This window comes from Anopheles coustani, chromosome 3 (genome assembly GCF_943734705.1).
Source record: "Anopheles coustani chromosome 3, idAnoCousDA_361_x.2, whole genome shotgun sequence".
NCBI classification, from domain to species: Eukaryota; Metazoa; Arthropoda; class Insecta; order Diptera; family Culicidae; genus Anopheles; species Anopheles coustani.
This window is the reverse complement of record NC_071288.1, coordinates 12,834,308-12,856,956: the sequence shown is the minus strand read 5'-3', so window position 1 is coordinate 12,856,956 and position 22,649 is coordinate 12,834,308. Positions and strand designations below refer to the sequence as shown.

General features: G+C 47.0%; 1 protein-coding gene across 1 annotated transcript in view; it reads right to left on the bottom strand.

Annotated features, from left to right (window-relative positions):
- LOC131272408 (uncharacterized) overlaps positions 1 to 22,341 on the bottom strand; it is a 35,562-nt gene extending 13,221 nt beyond the window's left edge. The window contains exons 1-3 of the mRNA XM_058274133.1: positions 20,945 to 22,341; positions 7,337 to 7,418; positions 1,143 to 1,322 (exon numbers count right to left, since the gene is read on the bottom strand). Of these exons, the coding sequence (XP_058130116.1) occupies positions 1,143 to 1,322; positions 7,337 to 7,418; positions 20,945 to 21,766 (1,084 nt within the window). The 5' untranslated portion in view covers positions 21,767 to 22,341. The remainder of the gene's footprint in view (positions 1 to 1,142; positions 1,323 to 7,336; positions 7,419 to 20,944) is intronic.
- Between the last annotated feature and the right edge of the window lie 308 nt (positions 22,342 to 22,649).

Below are 22,649 nucleotides of genomic sequence, written 5' to 3'. Positions count from 1 at the left end.
TGCGGCAAGGTGTGTGAAAGGCATTACATTACAGTAGAATGGGAGGACAACGGTGAAAAAAACTGCACCGAACCCGGGAAATGCGGGAAGATTGGGGCGAGCATAATGGAGCAGATTTCTAGCGTACGATTCTAGGGCAGACCATGGACAGAAGAGCATAAAATGTGGATGCATCCGATGCGTTCGTTCCGGACGCGTCGCTATCTCAAGGAAACCACGGGGAAAATGTGGAATCCAGCATGAAAAGCTTCCCCATACACTCACAAAAGCACACATGCACACCATATTTACTGTACCACCATCTTGTTCGCTGCCAGAAGTTTGCATGAAAAGGGCATTTCATTTGGCTCGCACTTTTACACCCTTCACCCTCCTTCCCCACCATCTTTGGCCAACCGGTGGAAATGTCCTCCCAGGTTTCTTGTAAAAAAAAAAGAAAGAACCTCCTGTATAGCAGCGAGATAGTTAATTCTTTCCTTCTTTACAACATTTTTTTTCTAAACTCTCCAGGCAAACGGGAAGTTCCCATTTCGTGGTACGCTAAATGCCATGAATTTTCCCGAGAACAAGTAACTCCTACTTTTCATCACGGTGGTGGGATGTGGAGCGGGGGCAAAAAGTCTGGCCAGGATGTTTCTTTTCCTTCCCTCACCCAGCAGCTCCCCTCAGAAGCCTCGGACAAACTTTATTCTCCGGCATCCTGGAGCGACCACTGTGCAAGTGCTGAGTTTGTGATTTAGGGACAACTACGACCACGGCTCCTTTTGTGCCAGGAGTGATACACAGGATGTTCCGTTCAGTTCCGCACGAGGCAAGCGGTCAAGCGGTAGTGATGATGCAAAGTAATGGGCTTTCTAGGTGCATCCGTGCGTTGGAGTGGTGTGTAAATAGCTTCCGGCAGAAGCTTCCGGTATCAACGAGGGGAAAGGATAAAGCTGCCACCGATTCAAGAGAATTAGTAATATCTACCCGTTGGCGAATGGAAAGTAGGATGACGGTTCATTTGCCACGTAACCCTTCGGTACAGATGAAGCTTTCGATTCGTGATGCGAACCTCATTTCTACAGCATTTAAAACTAGCTGTTTCCGGTAAATTACAATAAAATACTTAAGGGGTAAAGAAAATGAAGGATCTCGCTTACCGTTGTATTTGTCGAACGCAGTCGGCACATACTCGTGTATAAACCGATCCTGTATGTAGGACACGATCAGATTCGTCTTGCCAACTGCTCCATCGCCGACGAGGACACATTTCACGTTCGGTGGAGACTTGGCTTCGGCATCGCGCTTCTCGAGCTTTCCTTTCGATTTCTCCTTTTTATCTGCAAAGAATCGTAAAGTAGTAGAAACAAGGTTAGTGCGGAAAAGAAACAGATTGCAAGTTTGATAAAATCGAAAAATTGAGTTTTGTAGCAAAGGTGCCTGTTCACCAAATTGCATAACTTAAGGAGTAGTTATTACAAAAAATCTAAAAATTACTAACAATCACCTACAAAATATTGAGTTTTATTATACCCTAATTGGGAACTTGTCGAAAAAAAAAAACAGATGTATTTTCTGTGCAAATTTTTAATGTAGTTTTGGAAGATTCCTTCTCTGAGAACTAAAATATAGTTTGATCATTTTGAAACCATTTTCAAAGGATACAAAATAATTATGATTTAAGAAATTAAAGTACCAACGAAACAAAAAGTGTATACAAAAACGCAATTTAAAATTTTTGGATTTATAAACTCTTAATTACTCTTAATTTTCGTTCGTACTTTCGTTCTACTTTTCCATAATAACCCTGCAAACTAGGAAAGTATTCCGTGTTCGCAACTTGTCGTGCAGGAACACTTAATTCCATTCGCAAGTTCCTCCAACTCACCATTTCTTTTAGATTGGCGCCAACCGGAAACAAACGTCAGCCGGCGGAGGATGAAAATACAATCGGTGAGGAAAAACAACCCACACCGAGCAAATGGCACATTAGTTAAGAGCACAATGCACCGTGCGGGAATGTTTCCGATTCGTGTACATTTGTTGCATGCATGAAACTTCAGAGCTATGCATGGTACTGCTTTCCCGAAAGGATGTGTAATTTTTCTATGGCACTCCACGGTTAGCCCTTTCGCAACATTGTAGCATTTTTACCATCCGTCAACCTTTCAACTGGCCGGTTCGTGTACCTTTCCTTGCGTGTGTGTGGGCCAATGACGTCCAAAGGAAATCGGGTTAAATTAATGACAGCTTCCGCCCGTCGGTCCCGGTTCGTCCCCGGGCTAAAACCAAGCAACCCACGGGCGCTGTCGTGCAAATGCAACGCTTGCACGAACTGCACCGCGTCGGAATGTCAATGTTACCCGGCAAAAGGACGCACAAAGGTAGCGAATAGAACCTCCTCGGAGAAAAAGAAAAGCACGCAGCATCATTAGTGCGGCGTCCGGCCATCCCACCGCGCGCATTCGTGCTTCAAACCGCGGCCGCCGGAAAGAAGGTCAAACTTCAGGCCCACACCCGCCGGTTGTAAAATGGAACGAAAGAAACAAATTAATTTTTAAACTCTTTTTAATTTGTTCCAGACGCCGTTCCACACACACTCTCCCTTCGCTCGCGGTGGAAAAGCGTGCCCATCGCCAGGACCCTTGAGCCCGAGCTGGGAAAATCATTTAGCGACCCCGGGTTGGCACAGCGATCGTTAGTTGGCTGGACCGGAGCCAGCAATGTCGGGCGGGTTGGAATTGAATTTTCTTCTTTGCTGGGTAAGCTCGGTCCGGGTGTACGGTTGCTCCTTATCGCATCCGATTCTGTGGCGACGGCTTGCGGTCGACGGGACGAGAGCCGACCCGTTTGGCTAATTAGTCAAACGCCCTGGTTTGGGACGCCAACGACGCATTGGCACTGACACCGATTGGTTCTGGCAGTTGGCACATTGTTGCCGGCTTAGCAGCGTCTGTCACAGAGTAGCTTTTCGCCGCATTTTTTTCCTATTTCCCGAACTCGGTCAACGAACGGCGAGTGGTCGGTAGCAAGCAGGAACCGATACAATAGTTTTGTCGTTCAACTGCTCGCCCAATCGAACGTTCCAACAATGCGAGCTTCCAACAACCACTTTCGAGTGCTATTTCTATTTCATCATCCATCGGAACCCTGCCAGTCGGATGATGAACGACCCGAAAACCAAAACCGTCCGGAAAAAAACCCCTTCCGGGCGTGATGGACGTGTCGGGTTCGGACAAATGCAGTGGAAAACAAAACAGTTTTCGTTCCGATTGGAACCATTCGCGAGCGAAGAGTTCCTCTTTTTCTCACTCGAAGGACTCAATCAGTCAAGTGGGGGGGAGGATGGTTGCTCGTATGCCAATCACTTTCTCATCGTCGGTTCCAACCGTCAGCAGGAGGTATGAAATGTATTCCATGCAGCAGCCGAACCAGCTTGCAGATGATTGCCATTCGCCGAAGAATCGTTGTTGCGATGCAATTGAGATGCACGAAAGTTGAACTCTATTCGTCAACAAGACATTGCATAACTTCAGGCGCCCGTGGAGGGAGAATGCAACCATTTCAGATGCAAGTGAGACGATTTTGAGCTGGCTTTTTAGTATGATGAAGTTTAGGAGTTTTAGGTCCATATTTGTTGAATGTTTTCTCTGGTTGGAAAGAAAACCGGTCGCTTCGGGCGAAAGGATGGGCGCCAACGGAACGGAAAATTGAAACAATCGAGGGAGTGGTTTGTGTGACTGTAAAAAAAAAAACTACGCCACTATCAAATGGAACCCAGTGAACGGAGACGATGATCGATGGCCTAAACGAATGGCTAAATTTGCATAATAATGTATCCTCCCGGTGGCTTCCAATCGACCTCCGCGTTTGCCAGGAGACCGCACCAGACCGAGCAAAAGGGCACGTGACCGATGAAGAAAGGCATTCGGTTTTCTCCCACCTCTCGCTCTCTGCTCGCTTTATTTTTACGATTTATGTAGAGCTTTTTTCTGCCCTACTCTGTCAGTGCTGTGACCACCTGGTTCTTTTGGGTGCTGGGCATTATTTTCAGGGTCAATTTATTCCCTACCCACACACCCGCACACCTAAAACGGTGTGTCAGCAGTGGCAGGTCCATCCGTCGAACACGGTCGTCCGTGTCCCCCGATGCGCGCAATGCTTTCCGTTCAAATCGGCAATAAATATTATTTACCGAAAATCGCTTCCCAACGTTGTTGTGCGGCCATTTGCTTTCCTTCTGGACCATTTGGGCTTACGGGCGGGTTTTACGGAACGTCATGAATGGGATAGAATATTAGATGGAATAGAAAAGGGGGAAAACGTCCACCAAGCGAACGAGCTTTCTTCGAGAGAAAAAGGATCCGTGGGACCTCACGCTTGGCCTCAGTTTCTTCCCACATCGCATACGTAATCCGTTCAATCGAACGAAAGCAAAAGAAGAAAACAAACCCCGTTTTATTCTGAACGAATTTTTCCGTGGCTTGCATCTCCTAGTAATGATGTCCCTTTTCTTTGGATCAACTAACATTGAGGCGGGTACGAAAAACGGATCGAAAATCCCGAAAGGATATTGTCTAGTGTTGTGCTTAATGAATCTTTTGGCGAGATTCATTCATATGAATCTTTTACCTAAGATTCATTCAGATGGATTCATGAATCTTTGCGGATTCGAATATTCAAAGCTTAATGAATTTTTCGAAACCTTAATGAATCTTCATGAATCTTTCATGGTTCTGTCATGAATCTCCCCGATTCTGTCATAGGCGTGGACAATGAGACCAAAAAAAAAAAAAAAAAGGTGGTCCCTCAACCGACTTTTGGTTGGTGACTTTACATCATTTGGTGTGTCTTTGGGATTCATGAATCTCGCGGCGAAAGATTCATGAATCCCTTATAAGGCAGAGATTCATTCAGATTCATGAATCTGAATCCGATTTACACAACTCTAATATTGTCTGATGAAAAAAAAAACATCCACCAACGAAGGAGAACCTTTTAAAGCAAGAACCATAAGTTCAACCATACCGAATCGTCGGATGAACCGCAAAAGAAAGACGGCAAAGGGCATGGGAACATCATTGCGTGAAATTCGCTCGGTAGGAAAATGATCATTTTTTCCTCTCTCTCTTGATTCTTTCCTTTGGGAGAACGTCCTTCCGACCGTTTACTTCCCACCGTTCTAGCCTTAAGCTTCCACGAGCATTAAAACGTTGCCTCGACACGAGACGGCCGATGCGGCAGGACCTCGACCGGTCCCGGGAGGGTGGACCAGAACAAAAAGCTGGCCGCCTGACCTTTCGCTGCGTTATTAAAAATGTTATTTTCATTTCATTTCATCGCCTCCGGCCAATCGTTTGATGATTGCTTCTGCTCACGGCACAGCCTTTTCCCCGCACCAAGCGCTCCCCGAGCATCGATTCGTGGTACCGTGAGAAGAAATAATAAAAACAGAAATCCGTTACTAAAAACGTGCGGGATGTAACCTAAAATGAGTATAAAAATCCAAGCGAAAGGGAAATCCTGAAAAGATTGTTTTTTTTTTTTTGTTTTTTTTTGCATCACACCATCATTAGGGTGGATATTTCCGCCGGTACATTAACTTCCTGTCGGTTCGCTGGCTGGCGTGTTGACGTGGCTGGGCGTTCAAATGTGAAAAATGGCCGTGAAAAAACGTTCACGAAACGGCTCGATCGAAAAGGGAACCGTTTAATTAATGGCGAAAGATACGGCCGGAAGTATTACAATCAACTGCGCTGACCGGAAGTTGAAAATCCTCCGTTCATAATCTCACCCGGTACGCCCTTTTTCGCCCGCTGTGATTTGATTCCCTTCCGGCTCCTTTTTTGCCCCTTGCGTTTCGCATGTTTCCTGCGCCCTTCCTTCATTCATTCGGGGTTCACTTCCGCTGGAAACATTCCGTCACATCGGAACCTCACCACCAGACGAAGCTTGAGCAAACAAAGTATGAGAAAATCCGTGCCCGAAACTCTGGGAAACCTGGACCATGCGGATACAGAAAACCTTTAGGCCACATGCCGTGCCGGTTTGGAGGACAGCTGTTCGGGAGTGGGCCTTCCTCGTCGGCTGCCTTTTTATCTTGTAACGAATTCTGGCAACCGACCACAAGGTGGAAGAGCCGAAACAGCTGTAAAGCGAAGGGCTAGAGCTCCTTGATCGAACCATGTGTGCAATGTGTGCCCTCAAATTATCTTAAACTAACACTTTAACCTGGGTTGAAGCCCTTGATGCAACGTAATGCAACAGTCTACTGACATAGAAAAGGATCTGTCTGTAATACCTGAAACCAGCACACGTTGGGACACGTGATGGAAAGTGAAATGCATATCAATAAAAGTCAACCTTGAGTAACTCATTTGAATTCATATTTATGAAACTCAAAAAGGTAATTTTTTTAAGAGAAACTACGTGAGGAATGGTATTTAAAAAGTAAGTGAGTAGAATAAAAGCGAAACTCAATATCAAACATATTCCAAAATTATCAATTGCTGTAAAATAAAATTCGTTAGAACATAATTTTACTAAATGTCCATCAGACTGATTTCAAACGCACCACGGTGCGTTCAGCAAGCTTTCGAACCGTCTTTCTAAGATAAATAATCCCACCGGGCGCAGTTTGCAACGCCCTGGCAACGCTTCCGATGCCTTTGAGCCGTTTCCGTTCGAGACAATTCCCGCCTCCCGATGGTCATTTGTCGATCCTGTCCAGACCCACAAACGGCCACATCCAGGTCGGATCGACATCGGGGTCGGATTTTGATTTATGTGCCGCGTTTGAAGTCCAAAGCCGCCCCGGACCGACCCAAAGCCTAATAGGGAACCCATTTCCTTTCCCCCCGCTGCCAAACCAAGTATTTGAAAACATGGTCTGAAAGACCAGCACCGGGAGATGGATGTCCGAGGTAGATCGGAAAGAGTGCTACACCCACACCATGTACCGGGCATAATCGACCATCGATCTTTCCGCCCGACACGCGCGTGCCCGGAGTGAAAACTGCAACTGGTCTATTAGCGTCATTCTGGCGACGCTTCCTCCTCCGAGGGTTGAAGTCGTAAAAGTTCGCTAGCTGCTTTCTCCGTGCGATTTAGAAACAAAATGTCATAAACAACCCGACAGAACGTGGGCAAGGGTTTCCGCGGTCAGCGAAAGATGTTGGACCGTAATTTGTCGTGCAATCGCTCGCAAACCAACTCGCCGCCCGCCCACCACCTCGAATTGATAACAATTTTCCGAAACACCATTGAAACACCACCACCACCACCCGGGGGGGCCACAGTTGTAACGAAAAGTTTCATCGAGCTGGAGGAATAGTTGAGCAAAGTACCGACTTACCATTCTTCGCCCGCTTCGAGTTCTTCTTCTCCTTGACCAGGGCACGACGTGATTTTTCACTAGAACTAATATCACTGCTGTTCTGTAATGGGAGAAAAACGAGAAGGGAGAAAAATTTACCATTAGTTTTTCGTTGCTGAACATTGTATCTTCTTCGCTGCCCCACCTCCGTAGCAAGCGACATGGCGCGGACTCACGAACTTTTCCACCGACGCCGGACAAATACACAAAGCGCTCCTCAGCCAACCGTCATTCGGTGCAGAAGCGACCCGAAACGAATTGCTGCACACGGCGACTGCACTGCAAATGCATTTGACTTTTTCGTTAACTCACTCCTTGGTCTGGCCAAGCCGCCCAAGTTCGGAGGGAGCAGCGCACGTTTGGTCAGCTCAGTTACTTACTCCGAACGCTAGAGCCGGAGGTATCGTCCGATACCAGTCGATAAACATGTTTCGTTTTCTTGTTCGCTTCGTTTACTTCTCCCTTGTGTATTTTTTTTGGCGACAGACGAGATTAAATGATAAGTGGAAACCGTCGAAAGTGTGTCTTCGCTGTCTGTGACGCCAAAAGGCTGACACATGGCTGTCTTACTGATAGGATTGCCATAGGAGGAAGTAGAAGCGTAAAAACAAGCAAAAGAAGGCGTAGCGAAAAAGAATTATCCACTTTAGCCAAAGTTTTGTCGACGTGCTCGAATCTGGCGAAAAAGTACATTCGTACACGGAGCGTTGAGAAAAAGGTTGGTTTAATATACAGAAACTTCAAGACAGCACCAAACCAAGACGCAACCTCTTTACAGAGTGGAGTGAAATATTTGCGTCAGGTGATTGACCAGAATGAATGGAGCAAAAGAGAGAAAAAAAATCTGAAATAAGATTTTTATATTTACAACTTTCAATGACAAGAAGAGAACTTTCGCTTTAAAAACAGATTCATGTTTGAGGCACGCGAAGTTGAAGCGGCATTTAAATTAAAAAGGGTTCCAATAGAATATACAGTTAGTAACACAATTAAATATTGATTGGTAACAACACAGTGCCAGAATGGAATGCTATTTTTATGAATATAGTTCACAGCGAGGTGACCTTTTTTTATTTTCATTTAACTTACCCATAACTAATGTTCAAATTTGATTTAGACGACCTTGACCAATTTATATGTAAAACAATCTGAGACCCGAATCGTGCAATCGCCATAAATATTAATATGTGTATAAAAATTTCAAAGTACTACAACCCTGTTCGTTTGAAGATGAAAACAGTTTTAAACGAACGATCAAAACGGAAAGAAATGTCGCTGGTTCAGAACGACGGCAGCTTTCTTGATGTGGAAAATCAAACGGCTGTTTCATGTACAATTGCATTGTATGGTTTCCTACCGCACACAACGCGCGCCACCATTATGCTCCCAACCACACATGGTGGATCATCTAAAAAGTGGTTTGCGCAGAAAATTCCCCCCTTTCCCAGCGTATTTGTCACTTTATGAAAATGGCCTCCGAACGGGAAGCGGAACGCCATGGTGAGCTTTGTGCAGCACCGACGTTGGGTTGAAAATTGGACGTCATTTTCAACGCCTTCGCAACTAAACTCCCTCGCGATGTTGACGGCGGGTGGGGAGGCAAACATAATAATAAAACCACTTCCCGTGTAATCCCGGTGGACCCGACGCGCGGTTGCCACTCATAGCCGTACTCCTAACGAAGCGCAAACAATTCTCTCAGGTGAATATGAATGCCACCACTAAGCCGAAGGGACCCAACCATGGTTCATGGATGGTTGCGCGCGGTGGAACTCCGATGATCGCTGGGGGAGTTTTCCTTTTTCCTGCACCGAGCACTTTTGGCCACACCGCACAAATTAGGAAGGGTGTACCAATGGTCGGTTCCGCCATGCATAAAAGAACGTATACACAAATATATTCCAAACGGAGGGAAAAGGAAAGCGAAACGAATGCTTCAGAACCTGCGCTAGTTGAATGTCGACTCAGATGGGGAGCTTTTGAAGCATACTACTTGGGACTAACGTTTGCGTTCTTTTAGAGGTGCAACCCGCACTTGGACTTGCAAGCATCGATCGTCCTTTCGCTTTGGAGTTTGCAATGAATGGGTGCTCGACACTCCGTGGTGGTTTCCTTTTCCCGTCCTTTCAAACCCTAGCCACCAGTGAAAACTCACAGTGCAAAGCATTTGGTAATAAAAATCTCAACAATTCATACAAGTGCCTCGCGAGTGATGCTCGACATAAATTTGCCCCGGACTTCAAAGCGCTCGGTTCGCGTAAGTTTGTTAGTCAGACTTCCGGCACAATGCAGCACGAATGCCAATTGTTACGCCCAAGCGCACTTTACGGAAGCAGCATACTAACGTCAGCGTTCCCCTTCCCGACATGGCACCAACGGGGCTCTAATAATAATCCACACCAAGTGATAAGAACTTTGTGCAAGGAAAGTTGTTATCTGGATGTGATGGATAAAATGATAGAAATAAAAAACAAGTTACTTTGGTTTATTGTCACGTGATACCTTACATTGCATTATTGTTTGAAGGAACATTTTCAGTAAACATCCATCTGTTCGATGGAATATGTTTATTGTATAGGAAAGTATCTATTCATTTTAATATTAAATACATTTTATAAATTAATGGATAAAACAAACAAAAAAAAACACAATGAATTGATTTAAAAATAAAATAAAATAAAATAAAATTGTAAGTGTTAAAAAACTAAAATTTTGTAACATAAAATAAAATAAAATATAACATTAGCGCTAAACAAATTCCCTATTTATGTCGTATGATATCAGCGACGCCTGGTTGATTCACGGCCAGCCCTATGATATGCCGGCTGCGGAGACCCTTATCACAACCACCCCCAGCAAGGTTCATCCGACCCGGAACGGGTGCGATCAAGGTCACTTTCGGCGAAAGGCCAATACGCCAACTTCCTCGTGAGTCGTGACGCCAACACGCAGCGCCGTAGCAATGATGCGTTCGCTCGCACAACCCACTCATCCGATTGTCCGGAATTCGAAGCAGGGCATCGAAATGGAACGTTCACACGCGCCGGGAAAGCCACAGCGCTGACAGAAGGGGAAGGGTTGCGTGTGAAGAGAGGGCGAGGAGGGTTGGTTTGCTGCCCGATTGAAGGTCTGGCCGGATTCCGACGGATCGAACCGTCCCGCGGTACGCTTTCGCGAGATACCACGGTTCGCATACTACACTCGCAAATCGGAATATGTTCATGAAGATGATGAAGATGATGAAGATGATGATGATGCTGGTGATGATACTGATGGTGCGTACCTTCAATGAAAACCACTTCTTGTGCCCGCTTACGTCGGTTGGCTTCGGTAATGTAGCGGGGGAAAATGGTACTATTCGAAAGAAATGCCAGCATACACCATCACACACACACACATGCATGCCCCAGCCACATAAGCAGCCGCGTACAGTAAAAATATGAAAATTCCACCAAACCCAACGCCCCGTGGCGGACAAACCCTTCACGCATGCATGACGCTGGATGCGGTATTGTACGACACGGCATTCCCTGCGGTCTGGGGAAACATTTCCCTTCCACGGGTTTATTTTGCCATTTTTACAACACTATACTTCGAAACCCACGACCACCGATCCGTCGCCGTGCAAACCCCTTTTTTCAACACACTTCCAACCGTTTCCCGATGATCACGTTCAACTTTCAGAGGCTGTCCATGGGCTGAGACAGTGGGAAACTACCACTCGATGGAAAAAAGGGCCACAAGAAGATTTTTCCCGCGCGCACGTGAGTGTGTGTGAGCTTCGTTATGCCTTCCTTCTTTCAACCTCAATTTTAAAAGGTGGCAATTATTTAGAAAGGATCCAACGCCGAAGGACACATATTTCCCGTGCCTCTGCATTCGTTGGAAAGTAGAACGCGCAGGGACACGCAGACGAGCATCATTTCGCTCGAGCGGAACCCACAATGAAGGAACATCCATTAGAAGAATGAACCAACCCCTAACCGTGCCGCTGTTTGCGAGGAAACGACTGGTACGGAAAAACACACATTCGATCTTTGTATAGTAACAAAAGCACACATACACACTTTTCTAAAAGTCAAATAGTACGTATTACGTTTTACTAAACCCAATTTTCCACTGGCTGGTTGAACGAAAACATTTTCATCTGCCTGAACATGATTGGCTATCGTTATGGTTTTGTAACGAATGAGGTAACTTGTTAAGTGCACAAGCATGCAAATGCATGAAAATTATGTTTCAGATTGAAGCCATAGCAAAGTGAGCTATCATTGGCTTTAAAAATCGTACAATTCTATGAAAATAATAACAGACTTTGTTCAGTCATTTCCCGTTACTGCTGCATGCAAAGTATGACCAGTTCGTTACAAGCGAATTGTTTCACGAGATGGGTTGATAAAGGAATTAATTCGCTTGCAGAAATAAACAAAATGTAATCATTTCCAGAAGTAGAGAAAAGTCAGTGCTGCCAATAACGCTTCACTCATTTCAGAGAAAATAGGTTTACATCCCACTCCTGCGATGTCAGGACAAATACAACTTTTTTCATAATTCTAAAATTAACTCCAGCGAACAATTCTGCGAACAAGAAACAATGTTCAACGCTTACATGTATTATCAGGGGAAAAAATAAGATGAAATGTAAAAGTTTTTTCAACATTTTCGCACCAACTTAATTTATATCCGGAAGGACAACTTTTTATCAATATGCACTTAAATGTGATGACACTTTCTACATGACGCAAAGATGATACTTTTTAGCTACTTTAATGTTCATTCGCTAAGAAATTATTACAACTCTTCCAGCTCCATACTTTCTATAAGTTAAAAGGGAATATTTCTTGCCAGTTATGCAATTTTATGCGTCATTTACCGATGATAACCACCATAACAACCCTTTTGGGTTGGGGCATTTCTATCAGAAAATCGTTTGCATCCGCGCCGAGCCCGTGTGTTGCAGCACCACGAGCATCGTGATAAAAAACACACGAACCACGAGCTTGCGTGTAGAGTGGTACCAGCATCCTGAAATGGCGTCGGAGCGACTACCACAACCGAAACAACAGGCCCCACACGGCCAGACACCCCTTGCCAACACACACCTGCATAACGTTAGCACCATCGGGTTGAATCGGCAAAGCTCGACGGTGGTTTTCGAAAGAAAAGAAGCAACAAAAACCTACCTCAGAACCGGTTCACCACCGGCCGACCTGGTGGAATAAACCTGCCGCAAGTGGATTGGCAACTTTTGGTCTCCTCGGCCCCAGGGGTTGGGAAGAGCAGCGTGAAGAGAGGAGATACCGGTGAGGCACGTTATATATATGTATGAATAAGGGTACAGGTTCACCCTTCGCGAATGGTGCAACCCCACCCCGAAGTCGCCATTAGAGATTAACCGTTCGGCGTTATCCAACGAAAAATAATAACGGAAAACCTCCTCACCGTGCGGAATTAACATTTGACCTTTTATCTTCGCTGTCCTTTCGCCTTTCCCGCACTCCCGCTGTGCTGAGGGACCACCATGCCAAGAAAGTCCGGACGGCCTATTGCGAGCTGGCAAGGGTGAAGAGGAAGATAATCTTCTTAAAAGCGCATCCTCGGTGACCGGACGCGAACGGATATGGGCTACGGCAGAGTTGCTTCAGAGGGGGCCCTAAATACCATCTCCACCGAGCCACAGATTGACTACAATGGAGCTGGGCACCACCGACTACTCCTCGCCAAGCTCTTCAGCCAACAACACACCGTCACGGGACCTATTCGAACGTCAACAAATCACGACAACAAAGTCCAACAAAAGGCTCGCGAGGGAGAGGGAGTGAGAGAAAGAAATCAATGCTCTTGGGAAATATCTTCTTAAGGGTTCCGACAACCGGTGGTACCGTCTCGCCGTAATCCACTTAGCGTCTAAACAACTTAAACTGCGATAACTATTATCACTCGGTTCGGTCGGTTTACGACGCCTCGCTACATTCGTCGTTGTTTTCGTCTGCAGGAGGCGGCGAGGAGGTTGATCTTCAAGAACGGAAAAAAGCTGGAAAGCTTCTTCATAAACAGAGCACCGATGTTCTTCGTGGTAGCAGGAAACAGAGTGTAACGTGTTTGCACGAGTTCTACCGAGAAGCAATCCAAGGCCAGGGAAAAGCACCCAAACCACGTCCCGCCACGGCGTTGTTGCGGTACATCATCGCGGGCTGAGAAAGTTTTCCGACAAGACGGACGTCGCCCGCTCGCCCCACCGCGAAGGTATCGAGCCGAGCAAAATAAAAACCGGAGGGACTTTAATCAGATTATAAAAATTACTTTCGCAACAACGAGTTCGGCTCTCCCTCACGGCAAGGCGCTGGTTTCGCTCAGGTGTAACGGGAGGAACCTGAACACCCCCCTCGCTGGGGAGGGGAATTGCTTTTCTTATGACTTTCCCACTACGCTTTCAAACCGTCGAGGCCGAGTGTGAAATGATGGTCGAGGAACGAACATTGTCGTCCTCGTTGCGTCGACCGAGAGCTGACACAGCATCCAATATTCCTGGCCGATCGCAGGTACCCGATATGAATCCGGCAATGGGGAGGGGAAGGGTGGAGTGGAGAATGCCCGCCGGGAGTTCCATCGTAAATAAGGACTCATTTGCCAGCGCCCCTTCGACGGGCCATAAACGCACCCGCCCTCCGGCGGAGTAGAGGTGATCAAGCGTGGTGAGCTTTTCCAAAATTTGATTCTACCTGATATTGTACGTGCGTCGGTGTATGTGTGTGCCTTTTTTTATTTATCCATCATATCCTCACGCCGTGTTATACTTTTCTCCTTCCCTTTTTTTACGATTTCATTACAGTTTTGAAGGTTAAAGGTAACAGAGTGAGGTACTATCAGCGATCAGGCAAACGACCGAACAGTTTTCCTCGCTTAGGCTTGGATCCGGTTAAGCTTTAAGCCTGAAGGTAAGTAAAGGGACGGGGGGTCCACTGCTTGGCGATAAAAGTAATTCTAGAAAGTTTAAACTGTACCACACCGGAAAAGCTCTTCATAAAAACGATATGAAGATGGCACGGTTGACTTTCTCCCGTTCCTCTCGGAACGTAACCACACTTCCTAGGACCGTTGTTAGGTAATCACACTTCCTAGGACCGTTGTTAGGTTCATCGCAAACCTACCGCACATCTCATTTCCTTTGATTAGGGCCCATAAACTCAAACAGGCAGCAGTGTTGGGCCCAAAATCTGGCTTCCTTATCTCGATTGGGCCAACATGAAAAACGGAAAATCGACCCCGGTTGGTACCTCAACCTTCACCCGGGCGCTCACCGTTATGAGCTTCCTGAGATGCTTGGTTCTTGAATCCGAAGGTTCTAGGCTGGCACCACGCTCCACCCGGCTGGTGGAGAAACATCTCATTATGAGGGAATTAAATCTCGAACAAACGAGATTATCGTCATTAACGCCACAATTGAATAGGCCCCAGCTAGGATCCAGCTTCCCCGGGGGAGGCTCGACCGTTGATCCAGTTTGCCTCGTTAGGGTACAGGGTGGATGAAGCATTTTTTAATGAGTTCCGGTTTTACAAAACCCACGCCAGTATGGCATTAGGAGCGAGAAATTGTTCTTGACTATCAGTCAATTTATAATTTTTTTCTTAACAATTTGATTTAGAAGTGGTCTCTCGTATTATTGTGATTCCAGGGATCTGAAGAGAAACATAAATATAAAATGGCTTGGAACATAGTCATATGAACTGCGTCTAATGAACACATCATTCTTTTGTAAAGAAAAGATGAGCTTACTAGTATTCAGAATAATGACCAACTCTTACTGTATTGTTTTTTTTTTATAAATCGGAAGGTTTTGAACCACACCAACAAAACAGTAGAAACTAGACTACATAAAAGTAAGATACAAAAACAATAAAAAAAACAACATTTTCTCAGTGGCATTTATCAAAAGTACTCCAAAATGTATTAAAGAGATTATAAGCTACATGGAACTTTTGTCAGTCGACATCGAGATCCATGTTCCTGTCTTTTACGGAACCAAACAGAATTTGCTAACGGTCTTCCCGGCAGGAAAATTCTTGTTATCGTAGGCTAGTTTGTTGGTTTTGTGTACAATTTTGCTTAAATTTCCATAACGCCCAACCCAATATCGTTGACCGCGCGTGGGAGTTCCGCGTCGGTATGCGATTTTCACGCGAAAACCTATCACAATAAACCACTTTAATGGCTTTACACCGGTTCTGTAGGTTCTTCGGGGGCGATGTTGCGAAAACCGCGAGACCTTGCGCACACCTGCGGTTCCTGGGCGGGCTGACGTCAGAGACCATCATCAATTGGACCGCGTCAGTCACACGTGCGGCGAAGGATCGACATGACGCGACCGCGAAAACGCGCCTGTAATTGAATTTCTCCAAGGGCACCCCCCGGCACCAAAACCAGAACTGCGCCACCCGCAGGGATGGTGGAACGTGTTGCCCACGGTTCGCCATCATAACTATTGACAAAAAGGAGTCTGCAAAGTCAGGGGTGGCGAACTATTTTTTTGGAAACAGAAATTTTGTTTCATTTTAATAACATCAAACATTTTCTTAGGACTACCATCAGATGCTAGCCTTTTTTTGCAGAAGATTACTTCAAATCCATCGGTCGTAAAGTTCGCAATCGCTGCTCCCGAAGCTACCGACACCAACAACAACCCCTGAAGCAACGCAACCCCACCATCCATATCCATCTCGACGCGTACGCAACGTACTACTAATTACCTCCGCTGTTGCCGTTAGTGCGGCATTAGTATCGTATGCCGAAACCGTGTCCCGACAACGAGGATCGGAGCTGCGGGGAGGTTGGGTGGAAAAACTGTTTTCGAAACGAATTAGCCGACGCAACAGCATGCGCTCCCGGCGGTGGGGTTGATTGGCACACTTTGCGGCTATAATTGTGGCGTGTCGTTCGCTGCCTCCGGAAAAGCTCCATTTCAGCCCCCCAAAAAGAAAAACCGTACACACACACAGACCAAAACCCCAACCGCATGTTTCTCAAGACAGCATCACATTTCGTGCCACCGGGACCAGAGCTGCTGCGTTTGTGGGCTGCGCTATGCAATGGCTTGTGCCTTCCTCATTTCTGGCGCATTGCTGCGACATTAGCTGCGTCCTCCGGAGTTGCGGTTATTTAGTCTCATTTTTAATTGGTTTTCGTGTTTTAATTTTTCTAAGAATCATCCACTCGATGCCATGTCGCAAACGGGTTTCGGGGCAGTGGCTCGCTGTACGTCTTGCCACTGTCTCAAAGGCAGGCTTTTAATTTGTTATGTAAATCAACCGAACGTGGTGTATTTCCTTGCGCCGGCCGCCATTAATTTAGTTGGATTTTCGGGTTCAGCCCCCGGGGCCTAAAGGAGGCTGTTTGATATTTTGTAGGCGTTGTTTCACAAAAGGATATGCGGAATGAAAACTCCCCACGAAGAACAATAGCTTCTTTTTAGTTATTCCTTTCGTTCTTCTTTTAGTCTTCTCTGCGGCGAAAACCTTCGGCAGCAGTTTGACGTGACCACTTCAAACCGGCCACCGCAAGGACGAGGAAAATCCGCACCAGCCCCCCGGAAGAACGTGTCCAAGTGGCGACAGCCCGTGCCCGAGTGATGTTGTGTATCACTTTTCAGGGCCAGCCGTCACACGCCGACGTCAAACGGAAAACTGGATCCACCATGCCGGGTATTCATAAGCGCCCGCTGGGTTAAGGATGTCCTTGCAAAGCCGGCCCCGGAACGAGCCCCGTCCTTGGGCGTCCTCTTGGCCGGTTTTCCAAACCATCCAAGCGCCTGCAAACCGGAACGGGTGAAATATTTGCCCCATTAGGGCTCCGCCGGCGCTCGGAAATGGAAGCGATACATCGCTGCAAAATGTTGCTAATGCCCATTGTTACCTTCATCCACGCACTAATTGTGTGCTAACTTTTCCGTGCCAGCGCACCGAATGCCTACCCGAAGGGAAACTCGGCCCCGGCACGGTCCTTGGCGTTCTGGCTCGTGTCTTTCCGTCGCCCACGAGTGTCTCCTTTTTCTCGCGTTCCTCTTGCGCCAACCAAGAGCTCTAGGAGCCTTTTCGCAGTCGGTTTAACCTTGGCAATTGCTTCTTCGCCGTCGTTGCCGATTCCGAGCAAGCAAACCATTCGCATCGTTCGCGCCAGAATGGTACATTGTCAACGGTTTTAATTAAATTGTACGGTAAACAAGGCGCGCGAACGACGCTTTCGCGTCAAGTGTCGAAGCGGTTTCTTGCCACTCGTGGGCAGCAGTGCTTCCGAGGCAAGGAAAGTGAGAGGGGGGGACCACGAAAGACAATTGATCGTCATGTAATATGTTTATGCTCTTCAACAGCAAACAGCGTTAATACTGTTTCGCAGAGATTTGCAGATCACGATAAGAGAAATGCTTGCCGTGCGTGGGTGATTATTTGCACAATAAACACGCTGTAATCGACAACGGCGGACAAATACCGCCAAGTGCCCTGTTGACCAAGTCGTTTCTGTGAATCTCCGCAATTGTGTGCTTTTCTGGGGGTTTGTATTGAGCATTGTTTAGGAATTCTGTAAATGATATATGTATTCTTTCCTTAAGTACATTCATTAGTCGACAATCTCCCTTCGATCGAATTGTAGTACATACCCAAACAACTTTACACCAAATAACAAATATACTATGTATGATTCATTTGATGTATGACATTGATATCTTGTTGCTCTGTGAGTCCTGCTGTTTCATATTATGAAAAGAGCTATAGTTCCAAGAAAGGGTAGCGAACCTGAGTAGCCAAATGTCGTCAACAAGTCCTGATTTTGTGAATCATAATCAATAAAGTATTTCTACATTTCACCTCGAACTGCTACATTATGCTTTACATTCATATCTCAAAGCAAATTGTATCCTGTCGGGTGACTGTAGAAATATTTCAATAGTAACAAAATTTTACCCATGTACTACACATCGTTTCAGCTTCCGGTTGGTCGTACATCACATCACAAACAGCCAATTATCAATCAATGGAACCATTCACGATGCAAATTGGAACTCGCGGACAGCATTGGGCTTTCGGCGAATCGGAAACGTGTGAAGTTTACAAAATTCGTTCAATTCGTTACCTCACGAAATGAAGCTTACCCTTTCCAGAGCAACAACCAGCAACAGAGTAGTGCGATAAGTAATGGCGGCGACAGTGGAGAATTACCATTCGCGCCCCATGTTGCTATCGGCTCGCCATGTTTGCCGAATGGATTCGGAAGCAGCACACCTTGCCGCGGGCCGCGATAAAATATCCGGGAGCAAACATCGGTTTTCGCGGAAAGTGAGGCCAAAAGTGTCAACAGCTCTCGACGGTTCCATTCAGCATTCCGACCGTGCAGGCATTCACCTGACGGCGGGCAGCTAAGCAAATACCGCCCCGAAAGTGTGTCGCTCGCTTCAGATACCGTATTGATATTCACGATTAACGATTTGCTTCTAAAACGGCCAAACAAAGTGTTGCCGTCTGGGAGTCCGGTGCGTCCCGTTTATTACCAACGCTTAGAAACGTAGTTCCGTGTGTTTGCCGGGTAAATATTATTCGACAGATCGCCAACGAGCACTGATAACTGCTTGTTTGCATCCGCCGAAGAGCCGACTCACGAGCATTAGGTTTAACTAGGAAGGGAGGAATCTTCTTGGAATGCGCCTCATATCGAACGTCGTGATTAGAGTTGTGTAAATCAGATTAAGATCCATGAATCTGAATAGTTCTTTGTGTTTTAAAGATTCACGAATCTTTGAATGAGAGATTCATGAATCCCAAATTAACATCTGGTGATGAAAAGTGATGCGCAAAAAATGGGTACAAGGACTCTTTTTTTTGGTCGCACGATCGAGGCCAATGAAAGAATCATGGAGTGCAAGATCCATGGAAGATTCATGAAGATTCATGAAGGTTTTAACAGATTCATAAACGTTTGAAGATTCGAATCCCACAAGACTCATGAATCCATCTGAATGAATCTTAGATTCAATCAAAGATCCATAAAGCACAACGCTAGTCGTAATCGTAATCAATGAATTGCTGCCTCTCCATCCCTTGCACCCGAGTTTTGATTCACCAATCAAAGAATCGGTGGTCAGTCAGTCCGGCTACTGGTAGACTGTCGAAAAAATTGCATCCAAAAAGTCACACAATTTGCAATCTCTTCCACTTTCAACACGCTGCAGTGTGTCGTAAAGATAAGAGGCTTCAGCACACCAGCACGCGCAACCCCGTCCGTGTGCGTGCGTTATCGTGGGAAGAATGGTTTTTGGGTGGCATCGCGATATCGTGGCGACATTATCGGCCCGTGTCGCAACGCTGCAACGTGCTGGGAGGGTGATATCTTGTGCAAAAAAAAAAAGAAGAACAACAAAAGCAACCCCTTCTGTGCGATAAAAGAAATGGACGAGTTCCGGTCGTGGATGCACCGCTGAAGCCCGCAGGCGAAGGAATTTTCCGTCTGGGATTGATTTGATTTTGGTTCCATTTCTCCTTTACCCTATTTTGCTATCGCAATCGCCACTCGACGTCAAGCTCGTCGATTTAAAACATTGAACGAGTAATGCAATTGCATTCGAACGATGCGCTATCGACGGGAAGAACGGAACCCTATCTTTCAAGTCTAACGGGCCAAAGTGGACGAAAATCGCATCCAATCAAATTCAATTACAACTAGTTGTGCTCGATCCTTCAACTCCCGTGCCATTTCCCACGAAACAATTGTGTCCAGCTCAGGTCCCACCGTCCGCGACGTTATTCGGGAAAGTCATTCTAGACCCAACTTTAGAAAAAAAAGTCCAAAAGATGGAGCAATTCAATCTCATGCAATTCTATGCCGCAATCGACCTAAATGAACCGAATGGGTTCTTTTGGTACAATAAAATTTAAAAAAAAGAGCCAGCCCGAGAAAACGGACGCAGAAACAAACAATAGGGGTTACTGCAAGGATAAGGACAATTTTCTCGTGCGTTCAATCGGATCGAAAAACTGTACCCCGCTCGGAGCATTCTCCTTTCAGGTAGTTCCAGCAAACAAACGAAAAAAAGGTTTATTTTTCTCGAACCGTCCCAGAGCTGAAGCAGCCACCGCCGGAGCCGAAGAAGCGCAAGACCCTCATAAATTATGTTGGCCGGTGCGAAACTATTCTCGAAGCGGAAAAACTCGTTCGTAAGCGATGGTAAAGGGAAAGCGAGCGCTTAGCGAGTTTATGCAAATGGGTTTCGGGAACGGAATGGACGGACCGGAACGGGCCCGGGGTTTTCGTGGGAGGACCACCACGAGTCGGTCGCTTTCTGGAGGCCGCTTTCTGAGGCGCATCTTCCAGGTACCAGGGACGGTGGGAAGGGAGCGTCTCGACTGGACGTGGACTGTGAACGCTTAAGTAAGTAATCACCTTTGTTTGCCGAAGCATATGGTGTTCAATAAACTTCGATCCGGGTTCGCGAACGGTTCGGTTGTAAAGCCAAAGGAATCGGGTACCTTCAGTACATCGGAAGGTTGAACCGTTTGAGTAAACATCCTCCCCCCTCAGGTACTCTGCTTGCCTGGACCTACCTGGCTCGTGTCTGGACTGGAAGACACGGACGGATCCTTGCCGTCCTTGTTGATCGTGCTCGAGACGGCCGTGGTGTTGGTGCCGTACAGTGTCGCCTTGGTGCCGTACGCCGGCGTGAACGTGTTCGGATGGTGCACGCCGAAAACGAACGGCCCGTCGATGTCGGCCAGTCCGCGGCCGGCGGGAGCCATCGGGGGTGACTCGGTGCGCCTTGGGGGCGGTGGAGGAGTTCGGTGGTGCTGCACGGTCCGCTGCGGGGGAACCGGCGGCATCGGTGAGGCCGCATCCAGCAATCGCCGGCGAAGCTGCTGGTTTGCCACCTTCAGCCCTACCCCGGCCGGACCTCCACCAACGCCGCCGACGTTCAGCTGGTTGTGATGGTACACCAGCTCGTCGTAGTCGTCATCGTCGTCGCTGTTGTTGCTGTTCACCGTGTACTGGTGGACGGTGCGCTGGTGATGCTGAGCCCGCTGCGGCCCGTCCACCAGGTCCGAGAACTGGAAGTCCCCGCGTGCCCCGGAATCGTGCGTCGGCGACGGGGGACTGCCGTAAGGGTATCCCTGGTGCGAGTGGTTCGAGTTCCACGTCTCGTACTGGCGGCTGATGAGGTTAAAGTCGTTGTACCCGCGGGTCGGCACCTTCGGTCCCGGCGCGCTCTGCGCCGCCAGCAGCTTCTTCGTGCTGACCACCTGCGGCTGAGCCCGCCGTTCCAGCAGGGGCCGGGTGGACCGGTTGAAGGGGTGGTCTCGGGACTGCATCTTGGCGCTCGTGCTCGTACCGGAACTGGAACTACCCAGAAGTGGCAGTATTTGTGGCGGCATCTAACTCCGCCAGCTCGGGCAATGACTGGACACTGCTACCGAACGGAATCGCTATATTTCCGGTGTAGATGAGGTGCTTCAGAAATTTCCCTTTTCCACCACTTTCCGTCCGCTTGCAGGAACTCAATTTGCCGCTTCCTCTAACGCGGACAAAGGAAAACTCTATAAAATCATACGCTTACACTCGGTTCCCTTTCCGCTGAACACCGCCTTCCTTTTGCTTGGAACAAAAACTGCAAATCAAATCACGATGCGTTTTTCACTGTATTTTCTCTTCCCCGTGCCGTTCACGAGCACTCTGCTCCATTCAATCGGCAAATTCTATCACTTTCAATCGGAAACCTCAATCGCATGTGGGCGTTAAGGGGGATTTCATTAAACATGCACAAAAGTGCATCCACCGTATCGATGCACTCTTACTTCAATAAAAAAGCCCCAATCACCAACCGTACTGCAAATTACAGGAAGCCAACCAAGCACATGCACACACACTGCACACACACACTGCACACTTGATCGACAAACTGAAGCCTGGAAAGCAACGGGATAGCGGTTCGGCTGAATGATTACTGCTCTTCCTCTTCCGCACGATAATCCTCCCCTATTTTTTATGCGCTGCAAGCGTGTATGAGGCCGTTTCCGGTTTTCCGGTCACCGATTTTCCCACTAGACACTTTCTGGTATTGTGCTTTGGAGGCGGAGAGGGGGCGGTTTCCACTGCGTTTTAATTTGCACCCGCAGACACAATCACCGAATTTTTGTACATTTTTTTAACGAAATTTCATTCAAAAAAATTACTGAAACCGAAAGGTACAGGCACGCGGAAAAGCTTCTGGACACGGCGCGTTCCGTTAGATTAACGCGCGTGCGTGCGTGTGTGTGT